The sequence below is a fragment of the Pseudorasbora parva genome, chromosome 3 (genome assembly GCF_024679245.1).
Source record: "Pseudorasbora parva isolate DD20220531a chromosome 3, ASM2467924v1, whole genome shotgun sequence".
Classification (NCBI taxonomy): Eukaryota; Metazoa; Chordata; class Actinopteri; order Cypriniformes; family Gobionidae; genus Pseudorasbora; species Pseudorasbora parva.
In genome coordinates, this window is record NC_090174.1 from 49,950,661 (window position 1) to 49,974,537 (window position 23,877).

The window sequence follows — 23,877 nt, forward strand, 5'->3', positions numbered from 1 at the left end:
TGTGACAGATAGATGAATATTGTAGTTAGACTAAGCAAAAAAAACCACTGTAACCCAATTATATCTGCACATGTAAATGTACTTAAAGATAGGATATAGGAATAAGGAATCTCAAGGCAGCCAATCATTAAATTCCAATCTATACTTATGCCAAATCTGAGGAATTTCCCCAAACCCAGCTCACACTTCATAATATCGCAGGAGGGCCTCTGCTAGACAGGTAAACATCCATTACAAAAATAATAATAATAATAATAATTCACACTTGCACATAGAAACAACAAAGACAGTCTTAAGAACAGTATTTATTAATGTTTTATGTTCCTAAGGTTTATGTTTTATTTCAAAGGCATTTTTAAATATGCTTTCTGTTACAAAATGCTTTGAATTTATCTTAGCAAGTAGAAATATGCTTCTCTACATGGCAAGAGAACATTGCCTGTTCAAAGTCTATGTGAGAAAAATGACATCACTCTCTTCCAGAGCGACGAATGCTCACAGCCTTTGGCACAGTATGATTAATGTGTTTGAAATCAGAATTTGCAGCCAGTCTGTACAACCTCAAATGGGAAGGTTTTTCCAAAAGACTGCTCTTATGTCAAGTCTTAATCGCTTTCTGGACCTTTAGAAAACTGGAACAGGATCTTCTGAGCTCCACATTTGCTTTAATAGTGTAATGTACTGCATCTTTTGTAGCAATTTATTTTAGATGCTACATTCTCACACCTGATGTTCCTTTATTTATTTATTGAATTTTACTCAACAGTGCAATAACTGTTTGTACCTCTCCTCTGTTCAATAAACTCATGTTACAGGGCAGAAGACATCGCCCCTTTCCCTTACAACACTTTGTTTTCTTGTCATACAGTATGTTGACTGTCACTATCAAAAAAAAAAAAAAAAAACAGATTATCTTGATCCCTTTATAGACACATCCCAGTGCATTTTACTAAGCACTCCAATTAGCCTGTTTTTAAATTGATTTATACTTCAGAAAATAAACTCACCAAGAACTAATTTTCAATCTGAAAGAAATAATAGGCCTATGTAATAGACCAGAGTGTCATCTCGATGTGTCTCGATATAAATATAGAGCTACAATTCACCTCGGGTACTTCATTCCGCGTTTTCAGCTCTCCAAGAACTGTGATGTGTTGTTCTTGATTTAAAAGTCTTAAGAAGGGATCATGCCTTTGTTCCTCTTCCTGTCAGCCATATTTCTGCGACTGTGATTGGCTCCTCTGCTCTTGTTCGCCTCCTTTCTACGGCGGTCCAAAACGGTCTCCTGAGATTGTCCCCGCCCCTTTGGACCACCTACTACATGATTTGCTGGTGGCGGTCTGTAGCTATCAGGACAAAACATATAAAATCAATGAATGACTGACTGATCGATCCATGCTTTTTAGGTAAGTTGGATAATGACCATTGCAAATGTGCAGTGTTTAACTATGGCTATGTTTTTGGGATTGATAACTGCATTTACTTATAGGAGTCTCAATGTCCTGTTCACACAGCAACTTACAGTAGCATTTTAAATCCTGTCTGTATGAACACATGCAATGGGAAACAAGCCTAACATCACCATAGTGACCAAAGTAATATCAAATATGGCAATGTCATCACAATACGGGAGCCGCAAGTTCATTTGAGTCACGTGTAGAAAGGGGTAGGAGGGTAACTTTTAAAATATATCCCGTTACAGTTACAAATTGCTTTAAAGGGGTGGTTCCGTGTTATTTTTTTTCTAGGCTTGGTTGTTATGGGGCGCAGTATAACATGTCTTAATAATTCTTTTTTTAACTTTTTCTTTTTTTTACGCTGTATTTTTCTTCTATTTTACCTTTATTACACACTCTCCACTGTCCTTTGAACGGCTCGTTTGCTTCCTGCTTCTATGAAGCCTATCCCTCCGAAAAACGCAATGGTCTTAGATTGGTTAGATGGACAAATGTAGTTTTATCTATTTTTATTGGCTGAAGTGCCAAGCACAGGTTGTCTGGAAAGGCCACCCCCCTTACCATTACGGGCAGAAGTCACATCTGCGGCAACTAGCAAGGGTTTATAATGTCATTAACCCGGGAAGAAGCTTGTTGTAGTCCAAACCGGCCATTTTTGTAGGAAATAAACTGCCGTAACTTGACTATATAAAGCTTATATAAGGTGGGTGTATAAGGTATATAAGGACTATATAAGGTGACTATATAAAGGTCACATGTAAAAAAAGTAAGATGATAAAACAATATCAAAGTATTTTTATTTACCTATGATTTAAAATGAACACTAATAAAAACTACTAAAACTAAGCAATCGTGTTACACAGCCCCACATATTTAAAGGTTATACAGACATCCAGTGGTTACATTATGATATTAGAAATGTTTTGGGGGTTTTTTATCTATGAAATTCCCAGAGATGAACAAGGTTTCCCCACGGGAAGCATCGTAATTAATAGGCCTAATTTAGCTGCGTCTAAAGAGAATGATTGTAGACAAGTGTTATTTGCGCATGCACCAGCAGTTGGCTGAAGTGAGTCATGACTGGCAACACAAAACCGGTAAATATAATCAAGCCACACTTAATATAGCCTTATTTCAAAATACTCATTTGGATTTACATTAAACCTTGTAATCCTGAAAGTATTCCCATTTTTTACTAAATGTATTCAGATTACTTTTTGATGTAACACTAACAAAATACATTTACCAATTTTTTGTATCCTGATTCAGTAAACGCCATTACACGTATTCCATTACTCCCCAGCTCTGCGCATAGAACTCAAAACGGAGAGGAGCAGCTCCAGACTAGATTTAAAACATTCAGATGACACAGCTCATATCTCCATTGCTGTAACTGAAGTTACCAAAAGCTAAACCACACATGAAAAAAATAGTACACACAAATCAAATACAGGTCTGACAGCCGTAATCTGTTGCTGTGTGAACGTAATTTATCCAGTCCAGCCCGTTGTCACACTTACCCTTTCCTGCTTTGCATAGCAGCTCTCCTGGCCTCAGCCCTCTCTCTGAGGACTGCTGGGTCCTGGACGAAATAATCCTTCACAGCCTCATTCTGATCAGAATGACATAGGAGAAGATCATTATAAATGGATATGTGCATTATGCGACTGCCTGGAATTTTAATGTATGACCAATTAGACTATTTCCTATTTAACAGGAAAAGAGAAAAAGAAAAACGGCAAGTACTGAAACCCCCATATGATCTAACACACGCATCAACACCTGAATTTAGAGACTATGATTTTTAAGAGAAAGTGATAATTCAAACCTTGTCCTCTTCTTCCCCCTCGTATTCTTCCTCCTGAGTCTTTTTGGTTGTTCTTAAAACTTGTGGGATAGTGAATGGCCTAAAGGGCAAATACTTAGATGTTAACTTAAATGTAAATTAAAAATAATAATGATACCAATATAAATCAGGGATTCACAATTTGGGGAAAAAATAATTGTTTTTTTTTTTTAAAAAGAAGAAGAAAAAATGCTGACTAATAATAATGATTATTATTATATAAAAAATTCTTAACAAAAATGTTTTTAAATAATTTACTATTGTAACATTTCACTGTAAAATTAAGAGAAATTATTAAAAAAATAAAATTATTAAATTGAATAAAACTATTATTATTTAAAAAAAAGTATATTTTTAAGTAAAACTATACACTTTTAGTAGGCATGTGCCGATATCAATTTTTCATGTTGCGATAAATTGCGAAGCTTTTATCACGGTATATGATATTATCACGATATTGAAATAAGCTGCAAAAAAAGTGTTGTCATAGCATAACGGCTTTAAGAGCTATAACAATGTTTAAATACAATAATACAAGTAAAAGTAAAATTTTCAAACAAATTAAAGTGCAAAAGAATTAGGCTATAAAGAACTAGGCTACAGGTAACAAATTAATATAAGGTCTCATTATTTAATGCATTAACTTAGATTGAGCATTAGCTACATTTGTTACAGAAAGTATAATGTTTATGGTAATGTTAGTTAAGAAATACTGATCATTGTTAATTTTATCTTAGATCCAATAACATTTTTGTTATTAAACAGTAACTAAGATTAATTAGCAAGAATAATTCATTCTTTATAAGTATTTTTCATTGTCATTTTGGTAATAATGAATTAACATGTTAACTAATAAAGTCATATGTCTTCTGGACAAATAATCCAAAAAATTCTAATCATTAGGGCATGTTGTAGTCTAGATTAAAACATAATGTTTAAATTTAAAAAAATATCCTATTAAAGTCTAAGTATTTAGTATTTGGTGCTGAGCCTGTGATGAACAACATTGAGATTACAAAAACGAATGTCTGTTTTAAAAACTTCACTAGCGGTTGCTTTTGTTTGCGGGGTAATCGCTGCATTCTGCAGTTCATCAGCGCCCTCTGCTGTTATTGAGCAGCACTTCATTCAGCAGTGCGTCTCCTTCACTTCGCTTCTCATTTACATCCCTTTGACGCAGAATACAGCGGTGTTGAGCATTTATATGGTTGATGGGCAAAATATTCTTGAGTGCATTATAATTTTTTTTTTATAATTGTTAATAAATTATTATTTACGATATTTTGAAGTGCCCACGATAACAATATTGTGCATATTCATTATCGTGATATATCGCATTACCGAGAATCGGCACATGCCTAATTTTTAGTCTTAATTTAGTTTTTTAAACATAAAACCATCAATCTTTTATTGTGGCTTAAAACCACATCCCTTAAAGCTTCTCATTACAGGCAAGATGGTTGACATGCTGTGTTCCCAAAATGCACATAAGCACCCCAAAAGCTCAGATCACATGCAGAGATGACTTTGTCAAAATCTTTGAATCTGAACATTGGAGGGGGATGCATTCCTCTCAATATCTAAGCTATTATCTACATTGGTCACAGCTCATACCTGCGGTTCAACAGTTCATCCTCTTCATCCAGGTCATTTGCTCCTATTTGGTTGACATCATACGTGTCGTCATATTCGTCTTCATAATCATCCAAGCTGAAAGCATTAACACCATCTCCAGAGGGCTCGTTCCCTATGGGAATCTCATCCACCACTGTCTGGTAGGCTTGATATCTTTCTCTCTGCTCTTCTATGTGCTGCTTGTCATCGAGAGTGGCACGTACACTCTCCCCCTGTCTGAAATACACAGAGATTTGAATTTCTACCTGACACCAATACAGCTTGAGCTGAATATTTCATAAGTTCACTTTATGCCTAACTCTTTTGTCTGTTTACGATGTACTTGTCAAAACTATTTTCTCTGGACAAACTGGATTTTCATAAATATTCAATGGATTGTTTAACTAAACAGACAGCGCTAAGGTACTGAAGGACAGGATGTGGTAATGTTTTTTTGTTTTGTTCCTTAAGTGGGAACAATTGTGACTGAATTTTAACATGGGCTCACAGAACCTACCTCCGTCCTTTCCATATGCGACTCATGTCCAATCGGTCACGGTTGAACACATCAAACTCGTCATCATTAAACACATTTGATCTTGAGCTCAAGACTGAGGGAAGCTCCTTCTTCACAGGCCTACAGGGCAACATTACAGAGCCAATTAGCAACAATGAAGTGGATCTGAATTGAACCATAAATCCTTGGTAACACTTTACAATGAGGTTCCATTAGTGAAAATGAACTAACAATGAAAAACACTTTTAAAGCATTCATTGAGCTTAATGCTAATTTTGACATTTACTAATACATTCTTTAAAATCAAGTTCTGTTATTTAATGGACCTGCGCTAATATGAATTAATCACTTTCCCCACTTTATAGTAAATGGTCTTAACTGCTATGTACTGGCATCAAAATATAAGTACATTGTACTTATTGTGTTGATATTGTATTGAAAACCACTTTTGCTGCTTTTGAGGTGGGATACGGGTAAGGTTGGGAACAGGTTTGATGGTATGGTTAGGTTTATGGATGTTTTAAAAGGGAAGGGTCAATAGTGTAATTATAAATGTAATTACAGGAATTAAGATATTTTTTTTAAATATAAGCACAATGTAAAAACAATAATGGCACTGTATCAAATGATTAACTTAAAATGTAAGTACATACCGGTAGTAGTTAAGGCCACCTAGTATATAAAGTGGAACCAAATTATTTATAAGTTTTTTTATTAGCTAATGTTTGCAAAAAATTAATAAATACTGCAACATGTATTGCTCATTATAAATAATGCATTCATTAATGGGACCTTTTTGTAAGTGTTACCAATCTTTGTATGCAAGACACTTCAGTTGGACTTTACCTTGCCATTGCCCTGTCCAGTTTGTCAAGAGATGATGACAGTTTATCTTCCAGGATGTTGTTTATGACAAGTTCCGAATTGTAGCCGTACTCCTCCAAACATGCCAGTATGAATCCCTCTCCCAAGTCCGGAAGCAGCTCTCGGATATGGGTCAGCAGAGACTCCAGTTCTCCAGCACTGATTGTGCACACTGCCCCCTATAGGCACCAGAAAAAAAAGAAAATTATTTTTTAAAATTATTTTACCAGCAGGTGCTAAAAATCTATTATCAATAATGATGTAGAATTATTTAGCAGCTAATGAACTCACGTTGTCGCCCTTGCAAGGAGCGTCAGTCATTGCTTCCGCTCCTCTCAACTCCTCTCTGACTCCCAACACTGCTGATCCTTCCATCTGTGAAGCTTCTAAATCTCTGCCGGTCTTGCGATTGGCTCCGGGGCTGTGATTGGCTGATGAGATTGCAGTGGGGAAGCTTCTCTTTTTCCCCACACACTCATAGGCAGAATCTACACCTTGCAAAAGGTAAGATGTCCTGGTTTCATCTCTGAATGGGTGGATCAAGGAGAATAGCAACACATTGTGGAAACGAGTTTTAAAAATTAGGGAAAGATGCATTATTCTGATCCCTGACAGAAAAAGGCTAGCACAACAGGCTAAACTGCCACTGAATTGAGCATAGACATAGTTTATGCAGCAATAATCTCACTGTCATATGTATATGCTGCCAGTGTCTCTGCATGGCAAAGCTATTGAAGTGAACTTTGCACATACATGGTAGGTATTAAAGGAAATGAGCACTAGCTATGGTATCAGACCATCAATAATTATCAAGTGTGTAGGAAAAGAAATTGGGACAGTCTATTTCTGGAATCATTGAGGTCATCATCTCTGCAAAAGCCTGAAAGATAACAGAATGCGCTTCCCCTTTTATTACTTCCAAAATCAGCATAGTGTTCTATACAGCGACCATAGTAAAGGATACAAAAGAGGGAAAGCCTGCTGAAGGAGACTGATGTCATCCACTATAGGAAACTGTTCATCATAATCTGCAAGGAATCTGAGAGATAAAGAGAGAAAGTGCAATGAGAATGCAATTGAAATTAAAGCTGCGAGCAGCGATGAAGGGCCCAAGCCGGGGGCACCGCCACCCCGGTGGCATCAGTTTAACTGTGCACAGCAAGCCAATAGGCATTTAATATGGGAAAAAATAAATAATGGGACTATGTCAAAGTCATTTGAATTCACCTCATTAACTGCAGCAACTGGTGCTGCTATGACCAGGAACCACAACACTCACATCTATGAGATCAATTACATTTTATTCATTAATTTTATGTCAGATGATGTCAAATGTCAATTTCAAAATGAGTGCAGAATACTTTCCAAATGCTGAAGTTGTATTATCCTTACACTTCTCTTTATGTGTTTTTGACCTACCGTAGCTTGTGATTGTTCACCAATTTTATGCAGCAAAAAGCATGCTTGTTTTATTTCAATATGTGTGGCATTCAATATTTTTTTTAAATAAAAAATAATAAAAAATAAAGCCAAATCACAGAAGCCGCAAAAATTATTTTAATATCAGTGTCAGGTAAGAGGAATATGCCTGCATACATTTTATGGAAGTGTGTTATAAACAGCCACTTTTAAATGTTTAAATGTAATTAAATTTAAAATAACGATATCAAAGTCATCTGAATATATTTACTGGTCAAAGTCGACCTCTCTAAAACATGCAGCATGTTTTTATACCGCTGAGAATGTGCACGACAGGCAATATGCATTTAAACAGGAGAATATTTGAAAATTGCTCTAATATGCCACATGTATCACAGCAGCTGGTACCCCTATGATCACAAGCCACACCTATTATGAAATTTAAATATAGATTATTTTTTTTTTATGTATTAGGATATAATGGGTCACTTTCAATTATGTGCAAATGTATATTTTGCAGCTCAAAATGTTGTAAGTTCAGAAGGCCAGTATTTAATTAAAGATATAGTATATTTTTTGTTTTTTTTAAACTTATTTTTCACACTAAAGTGATAGTTATTTGTGATATGAAGGTTTAAATTATGACAATCAAGAGACAAGGTGATACACACAAAGAGTGAGACCCCTCCACACACACACACACACACACACACAAACAACCCAAACAGAGTGAAACTCAGAGAGGGAGAGTGAGGGGGGAGGGGAACGACAGACAGAGAGACAGAGACTAATTCCGAAAGAAACAAGATAATCTAAACAGTGGGAGAAAGTTTTTTTTTTCTTCACTGTCTGGAAACACTGTTTTGCAATAACAATAGTTTTATCTTCAAAACGGTGTTCTCAAGGACATATCCAACCTGGTTCATAACTAAGGCTATACTCCCCACCGCTCTCATTTTCGTCCACAAATAAAAGGCATTAATCTGCTTATTTTTAGGTTACACAAACTTCTTTGTTTGAAAAGGAAACTCAAATGTGTTTTTTCTATTGTTACAAATTAACTAGTTCTATAATTTTATTGTAACCCAGAATAATATATTTTTTTATCCTTTAATGCTTGCCAAAGCACACAGCAATGAGCTAATCTTTTCACAATCAAAATGAAGCTGGCACCATCCCCCTCCAAACACACACACACACACACACACACATACTGAGAGAGAGAGAGAGAGAGAGAGAGAGAGAGAGAGAGAGAGAGAGAGAGAGAGAGAGAGAGAGAGAGAGAGAGAGAGAGAGAGAGAGGGGCAAAGTGAGATTTAGATTAAACATATTTTTCAGCAAAACAATAATAGTAAAGTCTAAACGGTGGGGAAAAGTTTCAAGCCACACCTATGATGTAATTTAATTATAGATGAATTCTAATGTAATAGGATATAATAGGTCATTTTCAAATATGTGCAAAGTTATCTTTTGAAGGGCAATATTTTGTAAGTCCAGGAAACCTGTATTTAATTCAAAAGTATTTTTTTATTTTTTTAACTTATTTTTTACATTTGTATTAGCCTATGTTATGTAACGGTTCAATTATTACCATCGAGAGAAAGTGACTGACACACACACACACACACACACACACACACACACCGGCAGCTTACTGTGTGTGTGTGTAAGCTGCAGCCCATCCCCCCTCCACACACACACACACACAAACACACACACTCATGTCTGGTTCGCTATCTTTTTGGGGACTCATAGACGTAATGGTTTTTATGCTGTACAAACCATATATTCTGTCCTCCTACACTGCTCCTACCCCTAAACCTACCCATCACACAAAACTTTCTGCATTTTCACCTTTTCAAAAGAACTCATTCTGTCTGATTTATAAGCTTTTGTACCCATTGGGAAGTCCCCATGAGTCTGTGTGCATTCAGGTTTAAGTCCCCACCAGGCTAGAAAATCATTCACACACACACAGAGGCAAGTTTTTTTTCTTGAAAACTTATACAATATTGCCCTCTACTGGTCATTTAAGTGAGAGCATAAGTGTTGAAAAAAAAAAAAAAAAAAAAAACCAGTGTGATATAAAGAATAACCAGCAGGTGGGAGTATAGCCTTATTTATGAACCAGGTACTTGTGTCCATATTTTGTATTTTTTAGGCTTTTGCTACAGGAACACCGTTTGAGATATCCAATAACCGTTCGCATTTTAGCATCTTCTGTATATTTACTTCATGTTGTCCGAGTTTGGAGGAGATTGAATGAATCGCTTTTGAGGACAAGGTAAAAACTCAGAGCTCGCTTTCGACTTCTTGTTATCTTCCAACCAAATTATCTGACTTCCTGTTGGTCAGAGCTAATGACTGTAAATTAGAAAGTTGTCCGGCTCGAAATGTACAATATATATACCGAGTTTGGTGAATGTACATAAAACTAACCCCCCACTTTGGACAAAAGATGGCGCTACTGAGCCCCTCTACCACGCCCGTTTCTGAATCTTTGCTTGCATCTTCTGGACAGCATGTCAGATGTGTGTGTTGAGTTTCATGCAATTTCAAGCATGCTAAGTGTCTCAAAAACACCTAAAAAGATTATTGGACTTTGACACGTTGCCATGACAACAGTATTTCAAGAATCAGGAATCCATTTATATGTCTATATCTGCCATGTTTTGACATTATACTGATGAAGTTTGAAGTAAATCGGGTGAAAATAAGATGGGGATTTAAAGCATTTTTGAAAGTGACACACTTCCTGCTGCCAGTTGGTGGCGCTATAACTTTGACTCACAAAAGTCATATCCATGTGATCGTCCTCTTACAACGAACACACAGCTGAAGTTTCATCAAAATGAATTAATGTATGCAGAAGTTATAATATACTTCCTGTTTGCCTTTTCTCGCCATAAATTCGTCTCTTCGCCACGGCCAAACCGTTTGAGATATCAAAAAGTTGCTCGCAATTTGGCATCCTCAGTGTCTTGACTTCATGCTGACCGAGTTTGGTGCTGATCGGGTCAATCGTCTAGGAGGAGTATCGCAAATTCCACAGCATGCGTTTTCCGAACAACCCATAATAGCTCACTTCCTGTTGGGCTGACGCATAACTTAGAGCACGAAAGTTGTTTGGCCCGATGAGCTCTATATGTGTACCGAGTTTCATATATGTACGTGCAAGTGTGTTTGATTTATAGACCCCGTTTTCAGAGCCCACTTTAGGGGGCGCTGTCGAGCCCCCCTGCCACGCCCGGGTCCCAGCCTCAGCACGGCCCTGATGGCCGCGCATTCTGATGCGTGTGCAAAGTTTCAAGAGTTTTCGAGCATGGGAAGGGGCCCAAAAATGCCCAAATAGTCGCGTAAAAAAATAATAAATAATAATAATAACAAAAAAAAATAATTCTTAGAAGAACAATAGGGCTCTGCGCCCTTTCAGGGCTTGGGCCCTAATTAGTTGTCAACTGTGATAGATTACACCCATAGGGATGTAATGATTCTCGAACAAAAAAACACACAAAAATATGTCAACATGCCCCTCTTGGTGAGTATCCTAGCAAACATAGTAGGTTATGAATTGAGAAATCAACTTTTCACTCAGCCTTTGATATATAAAATGTAATGATGATATAAAAATATCCTGTAAGTTTTGGATCTGAAAACTTGTCTCAAAATGTGTCAAGCTGTGACATCAGAGTGTGGTAAAACACAGACTTAACCAAAGACGACGAACCTCTGATTCGGTAGCCCGGCCCACCGATTTGTGCATGACGTTATAAATAAATAACATAGGCCTACGTGGAGCTAAACCTGATCAAACTTCCAAGCAATAAACATACCGCATAAGCTTCATTCAGATTCCATGGATGAACTTTATTATGAATGAATATCCAGCTCACTTGGGGAAGGAATTGCACGTTTGTTCCTTAATTTCACAGATTCGTTTTATAAACAAGAGACTAGATTTGCAGGCAGGATGAGTACATAAATGCATAAAGCAACACAGTTATGCGAGTAGATTTTTTTTTATATATTATACATATACATATACATATACATATATATATATATATATATATATATATATATATATATATATATATATATGTGTGTGTGTGTGTGTGATCCACGGTTTGATCCACGGTTTGTGGTTATATCCACCGATTGGGCCAAGTAATAAAGAATAACATTCCAATATATATATATATATATATATATATATATATATATATATGTGATAGTACCGGTGTGGCAAGCAGCGGGACAAGGGACCGCTAGAGCGGGCCGGTGACAAGTGTTAATGAGTACCAGCTCTCATTAACACACCGGTCTCGTCTCGCGGCCATGTGACGGGAGCATAAAAGGAGGAGCAAAAGCAGCGCAAGACGAGAGAGGACCAAGCCTGGATTTTATGTTGAGGTTTTTTTACGTTTTATTATGTATGTGTGGGCAGTCGTCCGTGAGGGGCTGCCCACGTTTTATTATGTGTGTGTATTGTGCGGGCAGTCATCCGTGAGGGGCTGCCCGCGGTTTTACTTTGGTTTTGTTTATTTATTTTGAATTAAAGTTTATGAACGTTCGCCGGTTCCCGCCTCCTTTTTTCCCATCTACCAACTTCGTTACAACCGGATTGTTACATATCGCATGACATCTATTGATTTTGTGTATGCGTCTAACTGAAAGTTAGCATGCTGTCAGAGGCTAGAGAATCCTTTATTTGTGGTGTTGTTGGTTCATTGTGCAGCAATTCAGGATCAGACTAGGACATATATGGACCAGGGCTTGCAAAGCCCAACCTATGTGTTTTCCAGACAGGCTACCAAAACGTATCACTGGCCTGCCGACGGGCTATCTTGGGCTATCTATGGTGAAATAACATTTCTTTCTGGATGTGCTTTGTTCACTCTCTTGACTTAAAATTTGGAGAAACAAATTGAAGTTTTGATCATGCTGATTTGTCTGACTCTGCAGTGAGGCTTGTTAAGTTTATTAGTGATCCACGGTTTGTGGTTATATCCACCGATTGGGCCAAGTAATAAAGAATAACATTCCAATTAACTGCTGGTGGATGAGAGCTAAATCATTGTGTTTGTCTGGTAAAGACAATTTGTCGAGGCCTGTGAGCGAATCATTCCTGTTGCAATTTTTTCCACATGCTTTCAAAAAAATCCGTCACATGTACTTGCAGGGGAGCCAAAACTCATTATAATATGCAAAGCTTATCCAATCATAGCTGTGGGCGTTTACTTCCAAGTCTTCAATGCGACAAGCCCATAAAAACCGTGCGTACAGGAGAAAACTTGGCCTATTACTTATTCATTATGATGTTTTTGAATGTAAAAACCACGCAAATGTCATAAGTTGACATCAGATGACGGTATAAAAATGTTTTAAAAGCCAGTTCATGACCCCTTTAAATGAACATAAACAGCTGAGAAAGACAATGCATGTGTAGATTTTCTGTGTATAGGATCATTATGTCTTAAAGTTACAACAACCTAATATTCCTGCTGTTTGTTTTTAATATTAATCAAACATCAAAATTCAAAGAAATCAATAACTGCTCTTGAAAGAATAGCTTTTATAACTTTAATATGGATTAATCTTTCATTTATAAACTGAAATAGGCAGTTATTTTACATTTGATTACTTTATTAAATGTCTATACCTGGAAACTAGTTAGATCTACCAAAAAACCTGAAAAGCACTGTTCATTTTATTTGTCTTTGCTCTGTTGTATTTATTTGTGCTGTTGCTTGTAGTTTGATTTTGTTTACTTGACACTAGTATTTTTATTCCTGAATATAGCACATACCGAAACCGTGAACCTAAATATGAACCTAAATAATGTGACACTTTTTTCTGTGTAATTTACCTTTTTTCTTGAAGGAAAGCCGTGAAGTTCTGTAGAAGATCTTCTACAAAGGATGCCACGTTTTCAGAGCTGTGAAAATGATTGATGCTTAGGATCAAGGACATTCAGTATTCATTCTTGTGTTTGGCTAATCTAAAGAGGATTAGATTTTGTTTCCTCACCCCTCCAGTATTGGCTGTAAACACGAATGTTGGAGCAGCAGGTGAGCTATCTCCACCATTTTCTTTCTGGAATGAGATACTTGTCTCCACATTTCCTCCTGTAAACTGAGCCAGATTGCAATTTCTTTAACTTTATCTTTTAAAAATTTCAAAAGTACTAGTAGAGATTTTAATGCCATGTCAGCAGCTGAGGGTATTGTTATGGCAAGAGCTGAGTCATAAGATGCACAAGAGTTATATAAATACAATTTGCAAAAGAGTTCTTTTCAAGGTTTGTAAGAGAACATGTCAAGTTTTCATTCTAACCTTTTATTGAAATTTCTCTTCTTCACTGCCTTTTCCAGGTCTGGAACTACCATCTCATAGAATGAAGATAATCTGCATTGAGAAATGCTCTTTTTAATATTCTTGTATCAGTAATATCAGGTATGAATTTCTGCCTTTGAGGACACTGTGTAAATTATAGTTAGAAGTCATTATGTGACACCTGTTAAGAAAGTTGTGTCGTTTGAAGGTAGAACAAGCCTCAGGGAAGATATCCAAGAAAGAGTGGATAGTAGTGCAGGTATCACACATGTACATCATCAAGTCTGCAAGCTCCTATGAGACATAAACATAGTACATATTTAAATACAAGCATATTATTTCTGGCCTTGAGGACACTTTGAATTTAAGGTACAGTCAATATTTATGGTTAAGAAAGATGTGTTTTTGTTACCTCCTCTGACATAGTCATGGCAGTTAGGCATCTGTTTGCATTCAGTTTCAGGGGTTTATCGTCTCCTGTGTCCTCTGACTGAATACCACACTTCTGTAATATAGAGTCAAACACCTAGAGGGTACACGCACAGATTTTAAGAAAGTTCAGCAGACTAATCAAAGCAAATTTAAAAATGCTGATTGTGTCACATGATCACATGAAATACCTGGATAATTGAAGGTATAGTCTCATCTAGATCTCCATAATAACTGGGCTGTTGAGTAAAAATGTTCTCTGGACAAGGGTGAAATTGGGAATACACATGGAAACACAAACATGTATGAGTGATTAAAAAAAAAGGTGAGTTTATGCATTTTCTAATTATAAATATGTACTATAAGATCACTAGTACCGATCATTTTATGTAGCAGTTGGGAATTTCCTTTCCCAAACAGCACACACAGATCCAGAATTTTGGGAATGTCAAATAGGTAGTTGTTGTAGATAATTTCTGCAAACACTGCAGGGGTGATGAAGCTCTCCTGAGGAAGAAAAAAGGTGATATTTTCAATTCTGAATCCTATTGAATGCCAAAATATTACCATCATATAAATGGAATGGAATTTATAAAAAAAACACCAGCGCATATTTAGACTACCAAAAAGTTTAGGGTCAGTAAGAAGTTTTACTTTTGTAATGTTACAAAAAAGATACATTATGAAAAGTTCTTTTGAACTTTCTACTCTTACTTAACTCTTCTACTCTTACATTGTGCTTAAACAGCACAAAGGTGTTCATCATTATTAATAGTAAGAAAGCTGAAAGTTGAACACCAAACCAGCATATCAGAATGATTTCAGAAGGATCATGTGATTGAAGACTGGAGTAATGATGCTGAAAATTCAGCTTTGCCATCACAGGAATGAATCACATTTTAAAATAAATTGTAGGAAACAAGTATTTTAAAATACGATAATATTTAACATTATTACAGTTCTATTTTCTATCTAGGACTTATTTCCTGTCCAAAACCACACTGTACAACAATTAAAAATCTTAAATAAATAATATAGTTAGTTCACACAATATAATTTGTGTAATAAAACCTTATTTACCTTAGACTCTTTGTGCGTCGCCATTCTGAGGAAGACCATGAACACGGAGCGGTGAATGTTCCTCTGCATGTCGGCTACAGCTGGACTGGACGAGATACCAGACGGGTCCAAACCGCGGGGAGCATGCCTCAAATAAGAGTCCAAGCACCTCTGTAATGACTCATCAAATACCACCTAAAGGGAAAAAGATTAAAAAAGAAACACTATGACAGCTGCCTGGCTAAATAAGGTAAGTGTCCAAAAACTACATTATTATTCTATTGGGCTGTACTAAAACCTTCATTACTAACTTTTTATTTTTGTCAGGACAAGTAACTTGACGTGTACAACTTGTATTTTAGAGATTCCAACCTGACACCAGAACTTGTCGTGAGGTAAAGCCAGCAGCCACTCCAGATCCTCTGAGATGAACTGAGCATGTTCCAGGAACTCCTCCACTAATGCAGGTGTCCCATCCTCTGGTGGGGGCTTAAAGGTTAAGAAGCATCTCTCTTCTTTACGATCAGGGTGCTTGTGGGAGAGATGGCATTAGGTGGCATTATCATTCAAATTGCTCATAGAAGAACTGAACTCAGCGTACAGTGGTGGATCAGGTCTACTCTTAATGACTTAAAATGTAAAGCAAAGCATTCACTCACCAGTGCTGGTAGAGTGCGTTCTTTGCCTTGTGGTCCAAGGGGCTCAGTCACATGCAGTTCATCTAAAGGCACTTTTGCACAGGCCATTTCACCTGCCCAGGAAGGAACAGACCTGCTCTGAAGAAAATAACCAATGGAAGTACCTCCTGATTAAGCACAGCATAATAATCGCATAATCGTTTACTTAGTCTGAATTGTATGTAAATGATTCGCCAAAAGTTAATGGTGATTTAAAATATGTTATATACTCGTAGGCCTTAATCATCTGACCTAAGAATTTCGAGTTGTTATTATTTTGATTGACAGGTTTACTGTCTATAGACGGCCGCGTTGGCAGGTTATGTGTCAGAAATCCACAATCGGTGAGAAGGTGACAACTATAATCATATTTTGTCATTGTACAGATAATCGAAACAAGTGTCGCATTTAATTTTAGTTTTTGTTATTTAATTTGAGACATGCAGTTGTCTAACTGAGATGACTGTCTGGCTAACTTAACTTACAATATTAGCGAGCTGGCTAATGGTGCCCGTGATAGTGAGCTCAGCATCTTTGATAAAGATTACACGGCCAAACAACAGCAGCTTTCATTATCTGACATTAATTTTAGGCAAATATAGACATTAATGGTCATTTTAAAAAAACGACACAATGTTGTTGACTTGCTAAAAAGGAGCCAGAGCATAAGAACGAAAGTAAGAAAAGAAAAGTTAGCTTTCTTGCATTTATATAACAAATAGTTTTTTTCATATAAACAGCATAGTATGAAAATAATTTGAATATAAACCATGTGATAAAAAGTCACCTCTTGACTGAATCTTTCAACAGATGTTTAACAGCTCCAGCTCAAGGCATCAGCTCTATGGCTCTATCAGCGTGGATATCCGGTCTACTCTACTGTACTCTTGCGGACGATATGTCAAAATAAAAGTCTTTAAAAAATTAATATTTATTTTTTATTGCCGCGACGTTGAATTTATGGATCAATGGGGAATATATAGTAACCCCACAGAACTTACATTTTTATTAATACAACTCTTGTACTGTATGATGTAGTAAAATTAGTTAAAACAGACATCAATAAATACTACAATGGTGACACCAAACACATAATAATTTGAAGGTGACAATCTTACAGTCTATAGGTAAACAACACAAACTGCTAAATCTGAACCAAAAATAAGTTCAGCAACACAGATTAATATATATATATATATATATATATATATATATATATATATATATATATATATATATATATATATATATATATATTAAAGTACTAAAGTACATTAAAGTACTAGTAAAGAAATTACTGTGAGAGTGATGCATTTATTAATCTGGAAAATACAATTTCACACTAAAATGTTTAACCATGTATTACTGGTGCTCTGAAAGGGATAGTTCACCCCAAAATGAACATTTTGTCATCATTTGTGCACCCTCATGTTGTTCCAAACCTGTTGAAAACAAAATAAGATATTATGAAGAATGTTGGTAACAGTTGACGGCACCCATTGACTTCCATTATTTTTTTCCTCCTAGGGAAGACAACGGGTGTCGTCAACTATCTGGTTTCCAACATTCTATTAAAACATCTTATTTTGTGTTCAACAGAAGTACAAAACTCATACACGTTGGAGCAACATTATAGATAACATTAACATTAGCCTATATATATTTCCTGCAGGCTATTTCTGTGATTGTAAGCTGTTCACTGAAATACGGTTTATGATACAAATGTATTATTTTGTAGTTCATTAAATGCATAATATGATGAAATAACAATAATCATTCCATACAAAATAATTATAAAAGATTTTTTAAAAAAAAAATTAAAACAGTAATTGTACAATCACATTCTGACTGTTTGCAGCTGCTTGCATGTTTGCAGCACCCATTCAAAACCTTTTACACAGGGCAACAGATATTTCTTCAAATTTGCCACCAGAGGTCAGTCGGGAACCACAAACACATTGGAAGTTTGGTTTTTCAGTGGGCACTGGGCACTGCTCTGTATCCAAACTCAATCTTTCACATTTCAGTTAACTATATGTTTTGATGTTTTATATTAATATTATTTTTAAACAACAAGGGCTTCATATGAGTGATTTCCCGTAAGAACTGCTGTGTCAACTCCACCCAGCCTGTGATTTCTCCATCATTAAGTCTTTTTACGCCGCTCTTACAATCCTCAAGACACGACAGGCCCCGGTGATGGAGCGCGACGCGCGTGTGTCGCCTCCTCTATTTGCGTAACGGAGGCTCCACCTTTCAAGCATTGCAGTGACCTCAGCAGTGGCTGAATTGAGCTGGGTGGGATTTTCAGGCTCGTATTCCCGACCGCGTATTCAAGGATCACGATTTAACGGTGTATGTGACGGAGCGAATAAGCGTTTAGCCGGCTCTCGCAGAACGGTGCAGGATTTGTGTTTGTGTTTGCGTGCGTCTAACGATAGGGATCAAATAAACGAGGAATGTGGGATTTACAGAATGCCCAACAGCGTTGGAAAAAGATTTAAACCCACCAAATACATCCCGGTGTCCACTGCCGCCACTCTTCTAGTGGGATCCACTACTTTATTCTTCGTCTTCACGTAAGTTTGGGGGGATTTTCCCCCACTGGATATTTCGTTAAACATTTCGTAAGCTGTTCACTGGAATAAGTTTCATGACAGTTAAATGGCCCCAAGGCCTGTGGTTTGTCTGTAAAACTAAACTATTTCTCTGATTTCTTCATTTAGACATAGCCAGTTAATGTGCATTTCGAGTGTGGGTCTTAAAATGCTATATGAAATGATATGTGATATCGTTCTTTTTCTGTTGAGATGAACTAAAAGTCTTGTTGTCATGTTTCTGTATGCTATTCATTGATTGACTAAGTTAGAGACTGATCTGCGACATATAGCTACTGCCTGTTTTAGTGGACATTTTTGTTCTTGTTCATTCATTGCAATGATTTCTGAATGTAGGCTACTGTAAGGGGGATGTGTTTTACCGTGGTAGGTTTTTGGCATCCACATGGTTTCACTGTAAAATCACCGTCCGACATATTTTTGTGCTTAAATGCGTGTGCTTCAGTATACAGTGCATTGATCTTTGCTTCAAAAGCTTTCTCTTACAACGCAAGGCTAAATCATTACAAAAGATCACCATAGAGTGATCTTTGTAAGTGTGTTGATGACCTGGAAGTTTGTTGCTTGAATCCATTCATCAAGCAGTGAGTGTGTTAGAGCAGATTGTGACATCCTTTGACTCTAGCAGTTGTTTGAAGAATCAAATTAGAACATGATTACACTTATTATCATTCTGAGTATACACTGTCTTTTTGATCATCTCGCATGTGTAAACTCAATTGCTTTTGGTACATTTTGTAAAACAAGCATTCTGCAGGTCAGACTGTCATCTTTTTTTTCAAATCGTGGTTTAGGTCAGCAGATCACTAAGCTTTTTACCATTTAAAACACCTTTTTTTTGTCTAAGCAAATAATAGGCTACTGCAGTGTGACAATTAATTTCTAAAATGACAGATAAAAGGTAAACAAGCTTAATGCATAGTCAGATGGTGTTTAAGTGTCACATTCATCAGGGGTGAAGAGACGCGCTGGAACCTGTAAAAAGCAGACAGTGTAAAGTTTACACACTTCATTAGAAGTGAAGAGAACTAGGAAAGCTGTTGTTGCTGCGAGGGTAAAATCACAAACCGAAACTCTCTTCCATTCAGATTCATGCACCCCGAATTTAGTAATAATTTGAATCTTTTTTTCTCTTGATCTAAATTTCTTTTCTTTCTTTTTTTACTTATACTGGGGTTATTTTATGATTATTTTAATTCCTTTTAATAATGTAAAGCATTTTGAATTACACTGTGCTTGAAAAGTGATGTAAATAAACTTGCCTTGCATAATAATAATATGCAAAATATTGTTTAAAGTATTATAGATAGATGGACTGCAGGACATGTCAACATCCCAGATGTAGTATATGCCTGCTGCAACTACCCAGCTGAATTTGATTTGGGTAGGCACTTTGCCTTAAATCCAAATCCTCATTGCTCATATCTGTGACTCAGATCTGTTTTTGTTATGACAGCGTGATCTGCACTGACTTCACGGAATCTGATCTTTTCAATTCCGATTTGTGCCACTTCCATATGTGGTCCTAAATCTGATACTGGTCAGATGTTTCGTGACTGTGAACCGTCATATCGGAATTCATGTGACTTTTACGTCACTCTAGATCAACATTTGTCACAATTTTACACTTTCAATGTTCCCCATGTACAACAGCGTGCTGCCGTGACATCTTTTTATCGTTATTTTGCACATGCGGGTCCGTTCAGAACTATGATCTGTTCACACTGCAATCCGATATTGGCCGTGTTTAAAACAACAATGTGAACAGCTATACAAAAAAAATCACATCTGAGCAATAAATCGGAATTGAGCACAGAAGACTTGCAGTGTGAACGTAACCTTAGAGAATAATTCCCCTGTATGTGATGTCTAAAATAAGTTACTTCTATGTTTTAAAGCTTTGTCCCACCCGTAAACTTTTATAAAAACTAAAAAGTTGTGTTCTGGTTTAGGAGCATGAGCCCTGAACAGATGGATGATCTCTGGATTAAGTGCTCATCCCATTGCTCTTTGTTATTCTGGGTTAATATACTGTTTTGGAAATCGGGTTAGACCCCAGCTCGTCCCATTGCTCTTTCATACTCTCACTGGAAAAAAAAAATACTTTTTTCAATTTTGCAAAACATTTACAATTTACTTCATCTTATTATTTGCGATCTACCCAACAAAATTGTGTTTCTCTTCTAAACATGATTTCTTTGCTTTCGATTAATGTAATTCTCTAAAATGTATAATCTACTAGATTACATTATTTAGGGTGAATGTGAACCAATCAAGTACTCGAACATGATTTTTGCAGAAACTAGTTCCCATGCAGCATGCTTTGCTTGGGACTTGACGAGAAGAGTGAAATTGTTGAACTTAAGTGTTATTTTATGTGTTTTTTTTGGGGCAAAATTAGATAAGGGGGAGAACTTAAATGTTATTTTATGTGTTTTTTGGGGCAAAATTAGATAAGGGGTTTAATAGTTTTTAATAGTGTTTAATTTTTAATTATGTTGGATAATTAGAACCATTTAAACTATACTGGGTTACCATAGTGGAGAAGGCTGGAGCGATTGCTTAGGCTGTGGACTGAGACACCACATGCCATTAAAGAGCATTTTATACATAGCACTTGATATTTTCATTGTGTGTTATTGCTGGCTAACAGAATAACCAGTGACCACAAAAATATACAAAAACAAATTAAGCTTATGTAGGGCTGGGCGATATGGCCAAAATTTCATATCCCGATATAGCTCATTTGATATCCCGATAACGATATACATAACGATATAGCAACCTTTCTATTAATTCAGTTTATGAATAGTCTATACAAAATTGCAATGTGGAAATGCAGTTTGAAATGATATACAAAACAAATAAAGGTAGTATGGACTACATTTTTATTTTATTAGTTAGTAAAGTTAACACCTGCCTAGGGATGTTTACCGATGAACGTTTGACCGATGGCTGACCGTATCAACGTTAACCGATCAAAGTTGTCGGTTAAAATAAATAAAAAAGTGATCTCTAAATTAGGCTATTATAGACAGTGGACTAAACGCTACTACAGGTGGCCGTCTCATTCCAAAATCTTTTTGTGTGATTGAACATATCCCTCGCACCCAATTTTTCATAACTCGCCTGTTTGTACTTAATAAACCAATAAAAACATTTGGCGCGAGGTCACAGCGTTTGGGTTTGCGCGCTCACAAGGTTTGCCAAAAGTAAACACTCGAGGTTAGAGCCAGAGCAGACGACAGTATGAAGCTTGCATTTCGCTTAAGATGGGCTTACATTTGGAAATATATTACATCTTCATTTCAGTGGTAACACATAAGGCGTTGATCGTCTTTCTTTATTATTGTTAGCACTACCTCAAACTAAAGCGGCGTCTCTTCGGAGCTGTCATTTTCTTAAATGAGCCGCGGCAATGATTCAAATGAGCTTCTAAGGCTGGACAAACGCCTTTATTTTCAACGCGATCACCTTGTACCCAAACCATTTCGAAACTAAGGAGCCATTTGTCCTCTGATTACAAACAAGCTCCTCTGCGGCGCGTTTGCGGGACTCGTGTTTCGCGCTGTGGGGGATTTTAAAAAAGTGACGTGAGTGGAAGGGAGGCTGCAGCGCGTGTGTGTGTGTGTGAGTGAGAGAGCGAGAGAGAGACAGAGGGAGCGCGTTTATGTATTGCATGGGCATGCCGTGGCGTGAGGTGCTTCTTGACGTAAAATTCTGCCATAAACGCCTTATCGTGGCGTAAGCGATAGAGCCTTATATAAAACGATAGACATTTTCTATCGTCCAGACGATATATTTCGTCATATCGCCCAGCCCTAAGCTTATGATTTGATTAAAGAGGCAGGGTCTCATCCCCCCCCACCCCCACCCCTGTGCACACCACTGTTGTTAGGGAGCCATATTAAAATCATTTTGAGACTTCTCAATTGAGTTACTTAAAAAATGACTTAATTCGATGATGTTGAAGTTTTGTGAACAATGTTTGTTTAACTTAATTGATTCATGTGAAACCGACACACCTTTTTTCAGTGCTGGGTTGATATGTTTTAGACCTTTACAGGCTAAATTCCATATGCAAATATTAGGAAACAGACTGGTTTTCAGTTTCCTCTGATAGCCATTGAGAAGGTAGATCTGTGTCCAACCTCAGACCTCAAAACCTCAGTGCCATCTGTATTTAAAACGGCACTCAGGTAAAGCGTTAAAGCTAATGTCAGTAAGGCCATACTTGTTCACTGACTGCTCACTAAAGCTGCTGATATACCTTCAAGGGAACAAAGGCTGTGTGGTGACTTTCTCTTGAATGGGAGAAGTAATGGGGGATCTGAGTGTTGTCTGACATGTACAGGTATCTTAACGAGGTTGTTCTCAGTTGGTTTTCCCATGTGGCCTCACTACATCACTGCATTCATGTCAAGGGCAGAGGTGCGGAGCGAGGAGACTTGTGACGTAGACCTTGTGATCTTCCCACAAATCCACTTTATAAGACATTTTATCATGTTTTGAGATAATTTGCTTGGTGAACGAGCTTAGGAAACTATTTTAGTCCCTCATTTTCACAGAGAATGAACTGCTGAGCTAAAGTGCCCTCAAAAACATCACATAAGCGTCGAAAGGAAATTAAAATGTTCAATCAATCTCTTGATAAGTGAGACCAAAACTGCTTTTAGCAGTAATTCAAAAAAAAAAAAAATATCGCAAAGGATTTCACCATTGTGAGGATGATTGGTATTTTTGCTTTAAAATAATTTGCTTCGTGTGCACATTGAAGAACAAAAAAAGGCTTGAACATAGCAGTTTCTCCTTCCAAACCAATGAAAAGAAAGCATATCAGTGTGAGCTATCAGATAGTGACCCCCTTTTAATTTGTGTCTAGCCTCTTTCCCTTGTTCCCTTATGAGGGACAGATTGGATTAGCAGCAGTCTGTGTGCAGATGTCCTGTGGTCTGGGGTATTTCTAAACATTATGGTGACATAATGGGCTATAGTTTAAATTTAAGGCCTTTAATGAAGCGCTTATCGCCATTTATATTAA

The 23,877-nt window shown here is 36.8% G+C and overlaps 2 protein-coding genes across 3 annotated transcripts in view; one reads left to right on the top strand and one right to left on the bottom strand.

Moving 5' to 3' along the window:
* Nucleotides 1–290: 290 nt before the first annotated feature.
* On the bottom strand, nucleotides 291–17,099 carry ascc2 (activating signal cointegrator 1 complex subunit 2). Of its 2 annotated transcripts, none has more exons than XM_067439368.1 (19): nucleotides 17,006–17,099; nucleotides 16,201–16,317; nucleotides 15,914–16,072; nucleotides 15,563–15,736; nucleotides 14,860–14,989; nucleotides 14,674–14,741; nucleotides 14,466–14,579; nucleotides 14,235–14,347; nucleotides 14,054–14,125; nucleotides 13,748–13,852; nucleotides 13,587–13,655; nucleotides 7,263–7,337; nucleotides 6,590–6,824; nucleotides 6,281–6,477; nucleotides 5,435–5,554; nucleotides 4,918–5,154; nucleotides 3,286–3,364; nucleotides 2,978–3,069; nucleotides 291–1,346 (listed from the first exon to the last, which is right to left on the bottom strand). In XM_067439368.1, the coding sequence occupies exons 2-19, from the start codon at nucleotides 16,285–16,287 to the stop codon at nucleotides 1,175–1,177; spliced, it is 2,298 nt and encodes a 765-aa protein (XP_067295469.1). In that variant the 5' UTR covers nucleotides 16,288–16,317; nucleotides 17,006–17,099; the 3' UTR covers nucleotides 291–1,174. The 2 variants fall into 2 exon arrangements, with proteins under 2 accessions (XP_067295469.1, XP_067295470.1); XM_067439369.1 differs by having other exon boundaries at nucleotides 16,201–16,312; nucleotides 17,006–17,077.
* A 1,084-nt stretch (nucleotides 17,100–18,183) lies between these two features.
* zdhhc8b (zinc finger DHHC-type palmitoyltransferase 8b) overlaps nucleotides 18,184–23,877 on the top strand; it is an 88,079-nt gene continuing 82,385 nt past the window's right edge. Inside the window, exon 1 of the mRNA XM_067439370.1 lies at nucleotides 18,184–18,797. Within this exon, the coding sequence (XP_067295471.1) occupies nucleotides 18,694–18,797 (104 nt within the window). The 5' untranslated portion in view covers nucleotides 18,184–18,693. The remainder of the gene's footprint in view (nucleotides 18,798–23,877) is intronic.

Bases quoted from the DNA above. Each gene is read 5' to 3' on its own strand.
- ascc2 (XM_067439368.1), bottom strand. From the start codon at position 16,287: ATGGCCTGTGCAAAAGTGCCTTTAGATGAACTGCATGTGACTGAGCCC. The intron at 6,478-6,589 runs GTGAGTTCATTA...TGGTGCCTATAG, and splicing joins CTCCTTGCAAGGGCGACAAC to GGGGCAGTGTGCACAATCAG. The intron at 5,155-5,434 runs GTAGGTTCTGTG...TGTGTATTTCAG, and splicing joins CGCATATGGAAAGGACGGAG to ACAGGGGGAGAGTGTACGTG.